The sequence below is a fragment of the Triturus cristatus genome, chromosome 8 (assembly GCF_964204655.1).
Source record: "Triturus cristatus chromosome 8, aTriCri1.1, whole genome shotgun sequence".
Classification (NCBI taxonomy): domain Eukaryota; kingdom Metazoa; phylum Chordata; class Amphibia; order Caudata; family Salamandridae; genus Triturus; species Triturus cristatus.
In genome coordinates, this window is record NC_140591.1 from 275,282,456 (window position 1) to 275,300,196 (window position 17,741).

General features: G+C 45.6%; 1 protein-coding gene across 3 annotated transcripts in view; it reads right to left on the reverse strand.

Annotated features, from left to right (window-relative positions):
• Positions 1-1,640: 1,640 nt before the first annotated feature.
• The window catches only part of NPAT (nuclear protein, coactivator of histone transcription), a 352,831-nt gene continuing 336,730 nt past the window's right edge, over positions 1,641-17,741 (reverse strand). For all 3 annotated transcript variants that reach the window (XM_085621511.1, XM_085621512.1, XM_085621513.1), the window contains one exon: positions 1,641-2,480. In XM_085621511.1, the coding sequence (XP_085477637.1) occupies positions 2,400-2,480 (81 nt within the window). In that variant the 3' untranslated portion in view covers positions 1,641-2,399. The remainder of the gene's footprint in view (positions 2,481-17,741) is intronic.

The window sequence follows — 17,741 nt, forward strand, 5'->3', positions numbered from 1 at the left end:
TAAACAAACAATTTAAAAACCATCTTCATAGAAAGATGTGTTATTAAATTCTGAATTCAGGCACACTAAACTTCATCTCTTCATCTTATCCCTATGTGAAGATATGCTGGAAACATGGGACCCAGCATTCCCCATTCTGTCCTATGGGCAAGATGGCCTTGCAACAGTGAAAAACGAATTTGGCAGTATTTCACTGTCAGGACATGGTACACACCTCAGTACATGTCCTACCTTTCACATACACTGCAGCCTGCCCAGGGGGGTACCTTGGGCCTACTATAGAGGTGCCTGATGTGCATAAAAAAGGGAAGGGTAAGGTCTGGCAGGTGGGTTCACTTGTCAGGACAACAAGGCAGTTAAACTGCGCGCAGGCACTGCAGTGGCAGGCCTGAGATCTCTCTTTAGGGCTACTTGTGTGGGTGGCACAATTAGTGCTGCAGGCCCACTAGCAGCATTTGCATTACCAACCCTGGCACACAGAGCACTTTACTAGGGACTTTACTAGTAAGACAAACATACCAATTATGGACAACCAATTAACATAACACTTTATACAGGGAGCACTTGCACTTTGACACTGATGAGAAGTGGCAGAGTGTCCAAAGCATCTAAAACGAAATCCATCACAGCATCAACAAATAGAGGCGGTAGAGGCAAAAAGTCAGGGGTAACCACGCCAAGAAATGCCAGGTCTAACAACAATCTTCTATGGTCACTTTCCTATCAGTGACTGATTTGTATATAATTTAATTCTTTTGTAAATGAAATGTTGCCATTTGTATCCTTTTTATAGGGGCAAACATATTTATTGTACTATGGTACAAATATATAAATATATACTTAATTGATTAGTGCTCTGGGATCAATAAATCAAACCGGATTTATACTCTACGGCTAATCACCCGCAAGGATATCCAGTCACTGAGATCCATGCTGCTCGGGTGGCATCAGTTGAATAACCAGGTCATGGGTTCCCTTCTGAATTCCTGAAGAGAGCGTGAAGTCCGGAGATGGAGAGGGAGACTTCTCCAGGATTTTGCGGCATAGTAGGAGACAGAGCATCCTAAACAGTTGCTTCGGCAGAGGGTGAGTGAGAGAGAGGGAGGGAGGGAGGCAGATCGCAGGAGTCTGGAGGGTTGGTGGAGGCTCAGGCGGTGGTTGACGTATGCTGGTCCTTGGTTCTGCAGGGCTTTGTAGACGTGAGTCACAATCTTGAAATGGCATCTCTTGTGGACAAGGAGCCAGTGGAGTTTACAAAGGTGAGGGGTGATGTGGGTCTGCCCGGGTAGGTCAAGGATGAGTCTGGCTGCTGAGTTCTGAATGGTCTGCAGTCTCTTCAGGTGTGTGGTAATTCCTGCATTTAGTTTGTTACTACAGTATTGCATCAGATTCTTACTTCACCATACATACATGTTTAAGTTATAACAAACTAATCAACAAGCCTTTCTTGTGAGTCAGAGGCTTTCCCAGGCCAGGCTGTAGTTGTTCAGCATGACCAACAAACGTGCAAATGTTTTTCAAAATATGTAAACTGGTCTCATTTTGCTACTTGTGGACTTCCTGAAACCCTGACTTGATTTTACCTTTTAATGCTTCAACAAGCCCAGTCACACATTCTAAGAAACGTAAACAAAACACAATTTTCAAATCGGCAGCAAATCTTTATTGCAAAATGTAAAGTGAACATTTGCCACACTTGTGACTGACAGCAGATTATTCGAGACCTCTTCAGATAGAGCAATACGAGTGTTCAACAATCTGTTGGTGTCTAAAAGCTTGCATGTATTAAGCCCATGTTTATAAACTGTCACTGCGCTATAATTCAGAATACTTCAACATTCTGTGGAAACAGTCAAATGCTGTCACAATAGTGAAATACAAAAGTATAGTGACTAAGCAGAAAGCAGTATTGGTAGCACAGCCTTCGAATCTGTAAGTAGTAGAAGGGCTGTCTGGGTTCATGACAAATGCCACCACCGAAACAATTTATAGGGTTTGCTGTTGGATAGGAAATGAGGTTTCAATAACAGAAAGACCATTTCAAAGTAAAATGTATGTCTGTCGCAACAAACTTTTCAACCATTAACAGATAGTCCACAGTAATCAACAATAACTGGTGGACAGTAACATAAGCAAAAAAGCATTTGGTTATTTGCAGATTCACCATCTTGAGAATTATCCTTACAATATTTATAATGTGCAAAATATCTGCATAACTGTACACATTTGCAAATTCACACTTGTAAGTGCTTACAAATATTTACACATTTAAAAAGAGAAAACAAAGTTGAGATTCTATTTACAAAACCTGTCTTAGATATAGCATGATTTCTTGCTATAAAGAAACAGCTAACAAAACGCAGAAGTGTTCTTGCTGACGGTGGACTTCTTCCAATGTCTTATTCATCGTAGTGCAGAGACAATAAAAATTTATCAACATCCATACCAGCTGGAAACGAATCCAGAAGCTTTTTCTTTTTCTGCAAGGAAGAATACTTAGAATTAAGTCAGAACGCTTCCAAACCATTGCAAAATAACAGCTTATCATTGGAATACAAACTTTCTCTCAATGATTTTTGCTCAACCGGTTGAAATCTACCACATGTTCCTAGATGAAGTCCTTCCCCACCCTTCTACCGAGTCTCTCACTTTTCCCCTACTCCCCTCTTCATGACGAGCACTTTTTGATCTGACAGTCTGAGACCGTCCATTTGGGAGAGATTCACAGAGGACGCAGATTGTTAATGAGGCACTTAACTGACTCTTCGTATTATCATCATCTTGAAAGCGTTCCCTAGTGATGGAATATGAATATTAATGATGGCTCGTAAGAAATGGGCTTAACAAACCAAGACACAAGAAGAGCGAATCCGACCATCAGCGGTTCAGACCAATAGATGGCAGAGGTGTCCAAAGGCCAAGTGTTGCCACATCAGTTCAGTAGCATTGTTCCAACATTAAATAAATGCATAGCAATAGCACAAACTCTAAACAGACACTACTTCAGAAACCGATTTATTCGCGGAGGCCAAAGAAACTACCATTCACAGTGATAAGGTTGGTCTGTCAAAAGCCTTTATGTTTAAGATGTCTTCGTGCACAACAAACTGCCAGGGTCATTTTCATATTTTAGTTTAAGCAGCATGAAGCAGTAAATACACAATACTTTTCGTAGTGACTCTTGAATCATTAATCCTGGGTCTCCCTCCCCTTAGACTTGTGGTTATCCAGCAAGAGCCAGAACCACTGAAAGCATTTGACAGTGTAACAAAGGGCCACGTCATGAAGCTTGGGATTTCAGCAGCAATGCCCAGATCTCAGCATCTCAAGCGCACGTGAACTGAATGAGGCGAACTGCCTGTCCGAAGAGGGTGAGTGTGACATGGGTCCACTCCGCTGCCGCCATTCTGCCAAAACTACCACAAATGAGTAACACAGGCACCAAGGAGCTCTGTAGAGGTCCAGGCACCCCAGATTTGAGGAGGCTACTTGCATCTTCTGAAGTAGGACTCCTAAAGCATACTGAGTCAGGCATCAGAAGCCTTGGATAGAAGAGATATCCTGTTCAAAAATGTACAGCTAATCACAATAACCAGATGCCTACAAATAATCAATCGGCATGCCATTTGTTTCCTCTTCTCTTTTTCATACAATCTTTCAACATCAGTGACCTTACTCTAACAGCAGTCACAATATACAGCCAATGGAACATAGTGCGGATCATACTTAACACCTCAGCCGCTTTCCTGCAGCAGAAATAGCAGAAACAGATACAGCCAAAATACTCCCCACCTCACCCCACATGCTGAATGCCCATACTAATGCTGCATAAAGATTCTGCAAGCCTATCATGCTCGCTCTGGCTTAGTCAAAACATGCAGGATCAGATCTATGCAGATGATACCCAGATCTTAGTAGGCATGCATGAGAGAGTGCCTATAAGGACTATTAATTACCGAGCTTCTGTTCAGCACAAAATGAGAGGCATTGTTGGTCATGGACAATCCCCATAGGCTTGCATTTTGCATGACTTAACACCAAACCAAGAATCAAGCCTTATGCATAAAGTACTCAACCAGGGAGTTATTAGAGTGTTTGATATTTTTACTGAAGTATATTGTGATAAACTCCCACAGGAAGGTTCTAGTTAGAACGAAGAAACCACTACTCCGCTTGCCACAGGAAGGCTCTTCGCTATATAAATTTACAAGAGTGGATGGTTTGAGAAGCCCTAAAATTCCATTTGCCACATCCTTCTTATCAACTCCATTGAATGAGGATCATAAAGGACCTGGAAATCTTCAGCATCTGTGGCACCAGCAGTATGAGCAGCACAACAGAAAAAAATTAATCGGAGTGGAAAATACCTTTGACTATCACTGTGTAATTTAGGATGAAAAATGGCTGCTATTGAAATGGCTTTGCATGTTTCTTGCTGGTGCAAATACCCATGAGAAGTACCCATTATCAGAAAACATATTCCACACACAGTTTTATACGAGAGCGATCAACTCCTGAGAAATCTTTGCGTTTTCTGCTAAAATACCCCCATTGTATTTCTTTCTTTCTTTCTTTAATACTTTATTCGATAGATATTTATCATAAAAGTACAAACATGCAAAGTACATAAAAACAATCCATCCATAGTACTACAATTACATCCAGAACAGCAAATAGCGAAAAAGGGACAAAACATAAAAACAGAATTTAAAACAATGCTTTCTTCATTCATGAGAATTTATATATTACCCAGCAGCCTAGAGCGGATTAACCAGGCACCCGCGAGGTATTTAGCAACCCCACAGATGGTATACATAGAAACCGTATTGGTTAAAATAATACGCAGGGCTGATCTGTGATCCCTTACTCCCAGCTCCCTGCATACAGGTTTCAACCATTTAGCCCTAACGAACTTGTAGGCTGAACAAGCAAATAAAAAATGGCCAAGGGATTCCTCTGGACATTGGTAACCTGGGCAATTTAGATCAAGCCCCCCCCTTGGCCTTCCACCTTTCCAAAACATTTTTAAGGGGAAGAGTGCCATATCTTAGTTTCATGAACAAAGTTCTATCTCTAGGTAGTTGGATAAAATCTAAAAAGGGTTCCAACTTCATAGATGGTTTATGGTCAAGAAAGTTCATCGTTAAAGTTCCCAGGTTTAAGTTATTGTTAACCTTGACCTCAACCCAGTCCCAGTATAATTTCTTTACAATTTGTTTTGCAGGGGGGACTTGTGTGACCCAAGACTCCCCCAGGCCTATTAATACTACCAGTTTCTTAAGGTTGTTGAGCCACTTTATTTGGTGAGAAACATTTAGGGATATTAACTCGTCCAACACTCGAGCATATCCGGCTAATTCCTGGGTTCTTCTAAGGCGCACCCAAAATAACAGCGGCCTTAGTTGAACTTTGTCCGAGATTGATTTTTTACCCATATCAAAAAATAATGGTAACAGAGGGGTTGAAACTGGAAGTGAGACTAGATCTCTGATAAACTTATTTTCTGCAGTTGTCAGGACCTTAGTGTTTTCAGCACCCCATAATTCGCAGCCATAGACTGCCGAGGCTAAAGCCTTCCCTTCATAGACTACCAAGGCAGGGGCAACCGGTCTACTAATAGAGAGGTGCTGATTCTTTAGTATGGCACCGGAGACCCTTTTGAGGTTTAGTACCATTTTTGATATATGGGAATCCCAGCTCATGTTGTTGGACAACCTAACCCCTAGATAATCAAATTCATTCACCACCTCTAAAGGGGACCCATACAAAGTAAGACGAACATTCCTAACCTTTCTACTTGGAGATAAAACCATTATCTTTGTCTTCGAAGTGTTGACCGTTAACCCACGGTCGTTACAGAAGAGGGAGAAGCGGTCAAGCAATTTTTGGAGACCCTTGGGGGTCTTGGACATCAGGAGGGTATCGTCCGCAAAAAGAAGTGTGGGGGTTTTCTCCCCGGCAAGGACGGGGGCATCCGCAGGGTCCTCCCTCAAATGGTCCACCACCCCATTTATAAAGAGGGAGAACAGTGTCGGAGCCATCACACATCCCTGCCGCACCCCCCTGTTGACTGATACCCTCCCTGTCAATTGGCCCTAGTGCCCCCAACGTATCCTTGCGTAGTTATCCTCATGGAGTTTGATAACAAATTGCAGCAGGGAACTAGGAAACCCCATGGCTAATAAAACCTCCCATAGCTTGGCGCGTGGGATAACATCAAACGCGGTTTTCAGGTCTATGAAAGCCAACCCTTAATAATTGATACTGACTTCCAATAGACCGCGCAAAACCGGAAGACTTGATCCATTGCACCAACATTCCACCTAAACCCAGCCTGGTAATGGGTTAGAATATCATTATCCATTAGCCATGTCTTAACTCGATTTATAATGACCCTGCCAACTACCTTTTGAATGGTGTCAATTAAACTAATTGGTCTGTAGTTGGCAGGGTCCTCTCTATCACCTTTCTTATAAATCGTGATCACATCCGCCCCTTTCCATGATTCCGGGACGGGATGGCCTCGCTGGATGAGATTCATTAGATTTGCTATATAGTCTGCCCAAATTTGGGGGTCATGAAGTAGAAGATCCCCAGGCAGGCCATCTGGACCAGCCGCTTTGCCTGGAAGGATATTTAAAATAGCGACCTTGACTTCTCGCGGGGAGAATACGCTTTCATTACTGAGCAACTCCAAACTAAGGTTGCGCTTATTGCACACTGCTAATGGCAATGGAGGGACTTGATCGCCTTCCTCACAATATAATTTTAAAAAATGGGCGTGCCATTGCTGTTCAATAATATGATTTAAAATGGGGTCAACTCCCCTACGGTCTAAAGCATTGATCAATTTCCAGAAAATAGTAGAATTCTTCCCGCTGGCAGCGATCTTAAGCTGCTGCCAATGCTCCTCCTCCCAATTTTTCTTGACTGAGGCTATTGAACTACGGTACTCCTTTCTAGCCAGTTTCACTGCTATTGGGTCTTTCAATTTTATCGCCAAACCAATGGCTTTCCTCTTTTTCCTACATTCCACTGTATACCACACGTTCGCCTTCAGGGGTCTAAGATCCGCTGGGGGGTTCCCTTGGGTGTTTTTGAGGAAATACTTTCCTATTTTATCTGTGAAATTTTGGTACTGGCCCAATAATTTGGGTCCCAGAGAGTGAACCTCTCCCAGACCCACCGCTACGAGGCTGGAGGTTTCTGTTTTAACTAAGTCCCTAATACTATTAATTTTCCCCTCTTCACATTTTACCACGTCCCATCTAAGTTTCCGGTTACAATTAGAGGGGAGGACATCCTTGGTGATCAGCTCCATCCCCCCGCTCTTACTAATCCCATTAGCCCAGTTGATTCCCATACATAATGGGTTATGATCGCTATCTGAAGACTGCCTGACCTCCATATCTACTAAACTAGCCCATGAATGAACATCTAAAAAGATGTAATCGATACGTGATGGGCAGCCTATCCTATTATAGGTCATTGCCGCGTTACGATCAGAAGTGGTCCGGCCATTTAATGCCCGTAGATTATGTTCCAAAGCCAGTGCGTTCAACTGTATAGCTATGGCAGACCACTTCTTAATAGGGGCCAGTACTAAAGGGGGTATAGTCTGTCTCCAGTCCTCTGAGTTCAAACCCAATACATCCTCGTCATCCAGGGGTTCAAATGTACAGTTAAAATCACCCCCCAACAGGATTTTGGACCTAGGTGGAAGCTCAGACAATTTTACATCAAGCAGCTCAATTGTTTGCGAGGTTAAACCACCCTGTACCCCTCTTGCATAAACACAAAACAAATGAACAATACCCCCGTGTGGGCTTTTCAGGGAAATGTGCAAGATATCATTGGATTGGACCTTGTGTGTAATAATAGTACAATTCAAATTCACCTTTACCCAGATGAGCAAACCACCTGAGGGGCGGCCTTTTCCTATGGAAACTGCTGAATCAAAGTATGTAGAGTACCCATTTTTATATTGCGGGGACAAACTCCAAGTTTCCTGAAACATACAAATATGGAAGGAGTCAATGAAGTCATTCCATTCCGGATTTTCAAGATTTTTCCTGAGCCCTGCTATGTTCCAAGAAAGGATGTTAATCGAAGAGAGTACTACAGTTGGTGCAACGGGTGTGGCTGTTGGACTACAATCCAATTTGCCCCTGCTAGGGCAACCATTATCCACAAACACTTGAACCCCCGTACCAATTGGAGTTACAGCCCGTGGTAACCCTACCTCCTCCCTCATAACCTCTTGGCCAGAGTGCTGGATCGAATGTCAATCAACTGCTTCCAGGCCACTGAAGCGATTGAAACAGGGTAATGGAGGGGGGTTATGCTGATGACCATGCCATTCCCCTTGAAACTGAGTAGAACCAAAAGGGGGCCTACCTACTCTCCTGTGTACTGTGCTCCACCCTCCATCTTCACCCGCATCCCACTGGTTAGAATTATAATCCATAAAAGGCTCCTCTCTCATCCCCCTTCTTGTGCAATTTTGAGCTCTTAACCAGCTCCACCTATTACTGCGGTGATCTGCAAGCATATAGAAATAGGAGAGGGGTTTAACTAAGATTGAAGAGTTGTTATTACATGGGGGCCCAGCACGGGTATATTCCACCGTACGTGGGTCCTCAAATGTTACAACAACGCAGTCGCACTGGAGATTTTTTTTATTCTCACCCACCCATGGTGCTCTCTCCACCATAAGCAAATTACTGCGAATGTTAGGTGGAAGTGGGTAGTTTCTATCTAACCAGTGGCAAACTTTGTTTTTGAGAGCCCAAAAGGATTCTGTTGATGAGGGGGCAAGCTCGGGGACACCTGTTAGAACTATTACAAAGGAGTGGGCGTCAGGAGGTAAATTAATATTCCGGCGTATTTTAGGATTCGCTGGAAGGGATAAAAGGGGTTTGGGAGCAGGAATAATGGGACCATTTACTTTCTGTGATTTACTGGGTGCCTTGGAAGGCAACTTAGTAGTACTATTTGTATTACCCTTAGGTGTAGGTATTTTTAGTGGACACTTTGGAGGGGAAGGGTTCTTCCCTGCTGGTTGTTTAATAGACAGAGGCAGTTTGATGCCAGCCAGTGCTGGTCCACCAATTGACTTTTGGGCAGAAACTTTGGGTCTGGCTTTTAACTCCAGATTTAGAGCCTGTAGTTGATGTTCAATACCCTGTAGTCTACTCTCCAGGGGAGACAGTAAGGATTTAATGAGCTCAGATATGGAGCTCATAAATATACCGTTCCTGTCTTCGGCCCCCTCAGAAGATTCATCCAGACTACTCTCTTCAAGGAGACTTGCTAAACTATAAATTGAGGCTGTATCGTCGGGAATACCCAATGGTATCGGGTGTGAAGCACGATGCGCCTCAGCTCTTCCTCCACTATTATCTATGGTATCCACATTAGCCCTCCCCACCTCTGGCCCACAAAAAGTGCTAACAGTCATTGGGGCCTCCTGCCCCATCAACTATAACTACTAAATCAGCACTGTCCTTACTAGATATTTGGGAGCATTTGGGAATGGCACCCTCCCTTAAACCCCTTTGTGCAAATGTTGTATCATGGTCGTCGATAGCTAACGAGGAAGCCATGGGAGAGGTAAGAGGGGCTACTGGTGGGGGCATCAAAAAAGCAGAGTCCAGGGGTACAGATTGACTGGTACTGATGGAATGGGTTGCAGGTATAGACTGAATGGGGTTTGGTTGGTGAGTGCATTGGGCTTTACTTAGTGTGCGCGCAGAGGCTATGAGGCCTAGAGATAATCTTCAAATATACCCAAGACAGCTAAACAAGAATCAAAATACAGTGGGGTGAGCAAAACCAAGAGCTATGGCCCAGACCAGACCCTACAGGCCTCGGAGGGCCACAGAGGGCCCGCCCTTGTCCCGGGCTTCTCCCGGGACGCTCCCGCGCTGCGGCCCTGCGTCCTTCTAAAATAACAAAAAAGGAGTGATGGGGGGGCGGGGCCAGCAGGGAGAGCAGCCCAGGTGAAGCAGATTGGGCTCGCAGGGACTCCTGGGTGATGGAGTCCCTGCTAACGTGCTCGCAGCCCTGCCAGCAACAACACGCCCCAAGTCTTTAGACAGGAGACCGCCCCTCTTCCAGCAGCAGCTCTCGCTGATGGTATATGCGCTGCGGGACCCGCGAGTTGCTGGTGGTTTCCAAGGTCAGAGGGCAGAGGGCGAAGAAGGCAGCAACAGCAGTCCGGTGGCAGGTCCGAACAAACAGCCGGTAAGGGTCCCACAAACAAAGTCCTGAAGTCCGCTTTTACTCCGTGGGCGGGGCCAGCAGGGAGAGCAGCCCAGGTGAAGCAGATTGGGCTCGCAGGGACTCCTGGGTGATGGAGTCCCTGCTAACGTGCTCGCAGCCCTGCCAGCAACAACACGCCCCAAGTCTTTAGACAGGAGACAGCCCCTCTCCCAGCAGCAGCTCTCGCTGATGGTATATGCGCTGCGGGACCCGCGAAGCGGGTCCGGCGAGTTGCTGGTGGTTTCCAAGGTCAGAGGGCAGAGGGCGAAGAAGGCAGCAACAGCAGTCCGGTGGCAGGTCCGAACAAACAGCCGGTAAGGGTCCCACAAACAAAGTCCTGAAGTCTGCTTTTACTCCGTGGGCGGGGGGCGGGGCCAGCAGGGAGAGCAGCCCAGGTGAAGCAGATTGGGCTCGCAGGGACTCCTGGGTGATGGAGTCCCTGCTAACGTGCTCGCAGTCCTGCCAGCAACTACACGCCCCAAGTCTTTAGACAGGAGACAGCCCCTCTCCCAGCAGCAGCTCTCGCTGATGGTATACGCGCTGCGGGACCCGCGAAGCGGGTCTGGCGAGTTGCTGGTGGTTTCCAAGGTCAGAGGGCGAAGAAGGTAGCAACAGCAGTCGGGTGGCAGGTCCGAACAAACAGCCGGTAAGGGTCCGACAAACAAAGTCCTGAAGTCCGCTTTTACTCCGTGGGCGGGGGGGGGGCGGGGCCAGCAGGGAGAGCAGCCCAGGTAAAGCAGATTGGGCTCGCAGGGACTCCTGGGTGATGGAGTCCCTGCTAACGTGCTCGCAGCCCTGCCAGCAACAACACACCCCAAGTCTTTAGACAGGAGACAGTCCCTCTCCCAGCAGCAGCTCTCGCTGATGGTATATGCGCTGCGGGACCCGCGAAGCGGGTCCGGCGAGATGCTGGTGGTTTCCAAGGTCAGAGGGCGAAGAAGGCAGCAACAGCAGTCCGGTGGCAGGTCCGAACAAACAGCCGGTAAGGGTCCCACAAACAAAGTCCTGAAGTCCGCTTTTACTCCGTGGGCGGGGCCAGCAGGGAGAGCAGCCCAGGTGAAGCAGATTGGGCTCGCAGGGACTCCTGGGTGATGGAGTCCCTGCTAACGTGCTCGCAGACCTGCCAGCAACAACACGCCCCAAGTCTTTAGACAGGAGACAGCCCCTCTCCCAGCAGCAGCTCTCGCTGATGGTATATGCGCTGCGGGACCCGCGAAGCGGGTCCGGCGAGTTGCTGGTGGTTTCCAAGGGCAGAGGGCGAAGAAGGCAGCAACAGCAGTCCGGTGGCAAGTCCGAACAAACAGCCAGTAAGGGTCCCATTGTATTTCATATATTCATGTATCTGACTGCACTTTTTTATCTTTAAACATGTGCTGCATTTAGTATTGATTACATATGTATAATATATAACATTCCCTTTATTATAGCTTGATGGAAGATCAATTATTTATATATGGATAAATGAGATTTATAATGCCTGGTTAAATTTAGTGAAAGCACAACAGAATTGATATTCTAATTCAAGCACGTTATATCATTCATCAAAAGGTCTGATCTTTTCGAAATAATCAGAATACTGTACTCACGCCTGCTATAGACATGTATTAATAGGAAAAACAACAGTTGATGGACAGAATGCAGAACAATGTCATACATTCACCCCAGTACAGAGATCTGGGCCTAAACCCATTGTTGTTTTGCTCACCATGCCATTCCAGTTTGAACCCAGCCATATGCAAATCAGTCTTGACCCTGTGCCTCATGGGAACAGTCCAGCCCGAACTGCCAAGCCTGGTCCTCCCTGGACTGGACACAAGCATCCTAGGACCGGTTTCGGGGTTTCACCCCTCTTCAGCCAGGCTAGATTGATTCCAGTGGCATGGAGAGCACGGGACCCATATCTAGGCATACCCGTCCCACTCTGGATGACAATTGAAACAAGCATTTGCAATGCAATAGGTCTCGCATTTACGAGAGTTTATGCTATTGGCATTGTAAATGACGATGCCTTTTATTTGTTTTAAAAACGAAAACAAACATAAAAGGCATTGTTATTTGCAATGTCAAAAAAGCACGGCTAAAAACTTATAAGGTCCCAAATGCGAGACCTATTGGCAATGCCAATGCTTGTTTTCTGTAGCATGTATTTGTCGGGATGCTTTCAACTCTGTTCGTTCAGTTCCTCAGTAATCAGAAAATAATTGGGAAAGCCATAGGCATGCCCTACAAACATTAAACCTATTGGCTTTGACAAGGTACGTTCTGTTTGCATTTTTTCTTTATGGGACTCAGTTACTACCTCCATTGGTGCTAAAAAAAAAAATAAAAAAAAAATAAAAAGGTTGCAAAGTCACGTAAGGGTACACTTGCAGTAACAGATACTAGTGATTTGCATGCAAAATCCGCACGGACCACAACAAAGGCGGCCAGGCGTTTTAAAAACGGCAACTTAGTGGCGGCAGGAACTGCGTTCAACTGCCACAAGACAACTTGTTTTCGTGATGCGGTGTCAAGTAAACAAAATTAGGTGGAAAAAAAGGCGTGTGCAGCGCCTTTGTTAACACGATCTAGCAAGACTTTAGCACTGCTCCACCCTCGACTAACAACGAATAAATTGCATATACCCCAAACAAAAAATAGAGTATTCAACAAATTAGACTGGGAGCCTGTCGTCTGTGCCGCGCGCTGATGCGCGTCCTTGACACGGACGGGAATGGGTGGAGCAAAGGCGGGACATGCGCCCGCCTTTGCCCAATCGCGTGCCTTTAAAAAAACTAAAAAAACATGCAAAAGCCAATGCCTGCCGGCGAAAGCCTGATCACACGCACGAGCGTGTGGTCAGCTTTCAAAACCCCATACAAAAGGGCTCTCGCTGAGCTAGCAGTGCTGCACACTGCAACGCAGGCACGAGCTCTAAAAACAGTTGATGGACAGAATGCAGAACAATGTCATGCATTCACCCCAGTACAGTGGACAGAATGCAGAACAATGTCATACATTCACCCCAGTACAGAGATATGGGCATAAATCCATAATTTTTTCGCTGGCGTGGGTCCTGGGCTCATTGTGCCACTGGAATCAAGCTATGCTGGCTGAAGACGGGTGAAACCCCGAAACCGGTCCTAGGATGCTTGTTTCCAGTCCAGGGAGGACATGGCTTGGCAGTTCGGGCTGGACTGTTCCCATGAGGCACAGGGTGAGACTGATTTGCTTATGGCCATGTCTGAACTGGGGTGGCAGAGTGGGCTAAAGAACGGTGATGGATCAAACCCAGATCTGCGGACTGGGTGTGAGTGTTTGATTGGTTCTGATGCTCCGTCCATCACCACCCCCTTTTGTACCGCTTTGTTCGCCATAAGTTGGCAGGGTATGCTCAGACGTGAGTCCCTTGCTCACTTTGCCACTGGATTCAAGCAAGCCTGGCTGAAGACGGCTGAAATGCCAGAAACCGGTCCTAGGAAGCTTGTTTCCGGTCCAGGGAAGGCATGGCTTGGCAGTTCGGGCTGGACTGTTCCCATGAGGCACAGGGTGAGACTGATTTGCTTATGGCCATGTCTGAACTGGGGTGGCAGAGTGGGCTAAAGAACGGTGATGGATCAAACCCAGATCTGTGGACTGGGTGTGAGTGTTTGATTGGTTCTGATGCTCCGTCCATCACCACCCCCTTTTGTACGGCTAAGGTAGGCGGCCTAGAGGACATCTAAGAAACTCAGTAATGCAGTTTTGATGCTAAAAAAAGTTTAGCTAAGAGCTAGAAGAGAGGAGTTGGTTGTCAGAGACTAATTTCACTATTCAATGCAATTAATTATTGAAATACCACCATAATGTTGCAATTATTTTTATTAAATTGTTTATAAATGGCTTTGATAGCCACATCGCGTTTATATTTCTAGTTACATTGATTCATAAAATCTGCACTAGGTTAGGGCAATCATTTTAATTAAGTCTTTAAAATATATAGTGTGGATTTCTTGTGTGTCCATCCACGGTGAAAAGACTTTCGGAACTACTAATACAACAGATATTCCTGTAGTCTCACAGGCCTGATCATTGCCCAGAAAGTTTGGGGTGCTTTAAATGGAAGGTACATCTGTTTTTCTGCTTCAACTTATATGCAACTTCAATTACAAGATATTACTGTGCAAAGACACTTGTCATATATTATGCACTATATACTGTAATGTCCGATGTTGATTGTTATTCACAATCTGAGATATATATAATGCAAGATGTTACCTACCCTGTACTGTTTAATTACACAATGCATATCCATGCTCCTGTAATCTTTGAAAAGAAGGAAAACTCAATAAAATATATTCCAAAAAAAATCATTGCCCAGAAAGCACCATTCTTAAGAAATGTTTGGGTGGTTTCGGGGCACGATCCACCAGGTTCCCTGGCTTGGTAAATAGGCTCAGCCTCAGCTTTCCCAGATAGTTTATGGTTTCTAAGAAACAAAAATGCCCCATGTTTCGCTAAATTTGCAAATAGCGTATCACTCTTGGGGGACCAGAACCACAGTAGGTAGCATGGTCCTTTCTGTAGAGGGAGGAGCATGCCAAAGCTCCCATCCCTGCTAGTCTATTGTTGGTAGTCAAGAATGTACCATGTACATACACTTTGATTTATGTAGGAATCACACTCGCCAATCTGATGATCAATTGAAAGAGAAATGGGAGCCTTATGTCACTTGTAGATGAGTGAGTTGTGATGTATATCCCCAAGATTTGCATTACAATGCAGTGTCCATTCCACGGATAATCCATAGCTAAGGCCGACTATAGAACTTGTCCTGCAGCAGGTTATCCTGAACGGATTACTGTTTGCAGAACCGGAGTAAATAATGGAGGGAAAGCAATGTCAATGTAGCTTTTGATACAAGAAAAAGTACAGAGAAGGCCCAACAATCACAAAATATAATACTGCCCATAGGTATTGGGGTGTAAGAGTGGAACTAATTATCGGATGTAGAATCTCACTATATCTGTTATGAAGAAATACATGCACCGCACAAGGTACAGGCAACACGTCCAAGGTTTTGGAGAGAAGCCAATTAAGACCAGGAGGGAACACCTCTTCAGTAGATGGGAGCCAGCCGTGACGAGGCAACGTTCTTTTTGAGCAGCTAATCTTTCTTGTACAGGGGTATGGAGAAGTTGTCTTTGAAAGACTGGGCTTAAACCTTTGCCTAAATCTTGGGTTTAAATTCTGGGGGGCAACGAGAGGCCAAAAGGCAGCACAGTATAAATAAACACACACACAACACCAAATAGTGACACAGTAAACAGTAATAGTAACATAAAAACAGTAAACATAGTAAGCAACAAGTTGGAGGATGTGCTGGTACCTCAAACTATGGAATATGAAACAACACAGGTTAGAGGTCCAGAACGACTATCATTTCTTCATTCAACCATGCATGCATGTTCTACGCTAGTGTCGAACAAGTTACTTACCTTCGGTAATGCTTTTTCTGGTGGATACAGTATCTGCCTGTGGATTCCTCACCTTTTGAATATCCCCGGCGCCAGCATTCCGCTGAAACTTTTTCCCAGCTCTCCACGCCGACAAGGTAGTCACAATACTGCGACTCCGCATGACGTCACTGGAGCCATACGAGAGCCTCGTCGGCGTGATGACGTCAGTTCCACCCATTTTTTCTATGCCTCCGAGGCGCACAGGTGGACAGACAACAGATTCAAAGTATACACAGTACACAAAATTCATACCAATACCATAGTGTAAACTTAAATGAAAGCCAAAGAATAAAATCATTTCCTATAAATACACAAACATAGATAGAAGAGACAATGCAAAACAAACATGTTAAACAATGCCACCTTTAAGGTATACAAGGGTGGCCATCGGGGAGGAGGGTGGGTCAGTGAGGAATCCACAGGCAGATACTGTATCCACCAGAAAAAGCGTTACCGAAGGTAAGTGACTTGTTCTTCTGATGGATACATCTGCCTGTGGATGCTCACCTTTTGAATAGAATCCCACAGCAGTCCCAATCCCGGAGGAGGGTGTCCACCCTTCTATACCAAAAAGTCCTGCAGGACAGAGCACGCAAAATGGCCCTCCCTCCTCATCCCGGAATCCAAGCAATAATGCTTTGCGAAAGTATGGAGGGAGGCCCAAGTCGCAGCCTTACAAATGTCAACTACAGGAACACCACTGGCCAAAGCAGAAGTGGAAGACTTGGCCCTGGTAGAATGAGCTCTAATACCTTCAGGTGGTTCCTTACCAGCAAGGGCGTAGCAGATCTTGATGCACTTGATGATCCACCTGGAAAGAGTGCGCTTGTGCACAGCTTTGCCCTTCATGCGTCCAACGTAGCCCACAAAGAGCTGATCGTCCAATCGCAAGTCTTTAGTCCTATCCAAATAAAAGCTCACTGCTCTTTTTGGATCCAGGCGGTGAAGTCTCTCCTCCTCCTTGGAAGGGTGAGGGGGAGGATAAAATACAGGAAGAGTAATGGACTGTCCTAGATGAAAACGAGGAACTACCTTAGGCAGAAAAGCAGCCCTAGCCCTGAGGACTGTTCCTTTCAGCATGCATGGTCAAAACGGGGGTTTTGAACTGAGAGCCTGAAGCTCACTCACCCTGCTGGCTGAGGCAATAGCCACAAGAAAGACCGTTTTAAAAGACAGGAGTCTCAAAGGACAACTATGTAAGGGTTCAAACGGGGAACCCATCAAAAAAGTCAAAACAAGATTTAAATCCCATTGAGGCATAACAAAGGGGGAAGGCGGAAACCTATTGGTAAGGCCCTTAATAAATCTCAAAACAATGGGAGACTTAAACAAAGACGGCTGTTCCGGCAAACAAAGAAACGCCGACAAATAGCCCTTAACAGTGGCCACAGCACAACCGTGCTGAGCCAAGAAAAGTGAAAAATGAAGAACATCTGACACGTGAGCCTTAAAAGGATCAATGGACCTCTCTCCACACCATTTAACATATCTAGACCATCTGTAAGAATAAATAGACTTAGTGGAGTGTCGCCTGGACGATAAAATAACATCCACCACATCCGGCGGGAGAGAAAAAGAACTCAGGTTGCCCCGTTCAATCTCCAGGCATGAAGGTGCAAGCTCTGGAGGTGGGGGGTAGAACCTGCCCCAGCGACTGCGAGAGGAGTTCTGCCCTGAGAGTGAGACGGAGAGGAGGGTGTGATGAGAGGTGAAGTATATCTGTGTACCACACCCTTCTTGGCCAATCCGGAGCGATCAATATAACTTGGGCCCGGTCTTGGCAAATTTTCCTCAGAACCCAAGGAATCAAGGGTATGGGAGGAAACGTGTCAAGTAGGTGAGAGCTCCAATCCATCTGAAGACTTGTGATCGGCCGAGAAAAGCTGACTGAGACTGTCCACATAAACATTCAGCACACCAGCTAGATGATTTGCAAACACACAAATCTGATGGTTCTGAGCCCAGGACCAGAGTCGCAGCGCCTCGCGACAGAGAAGATAC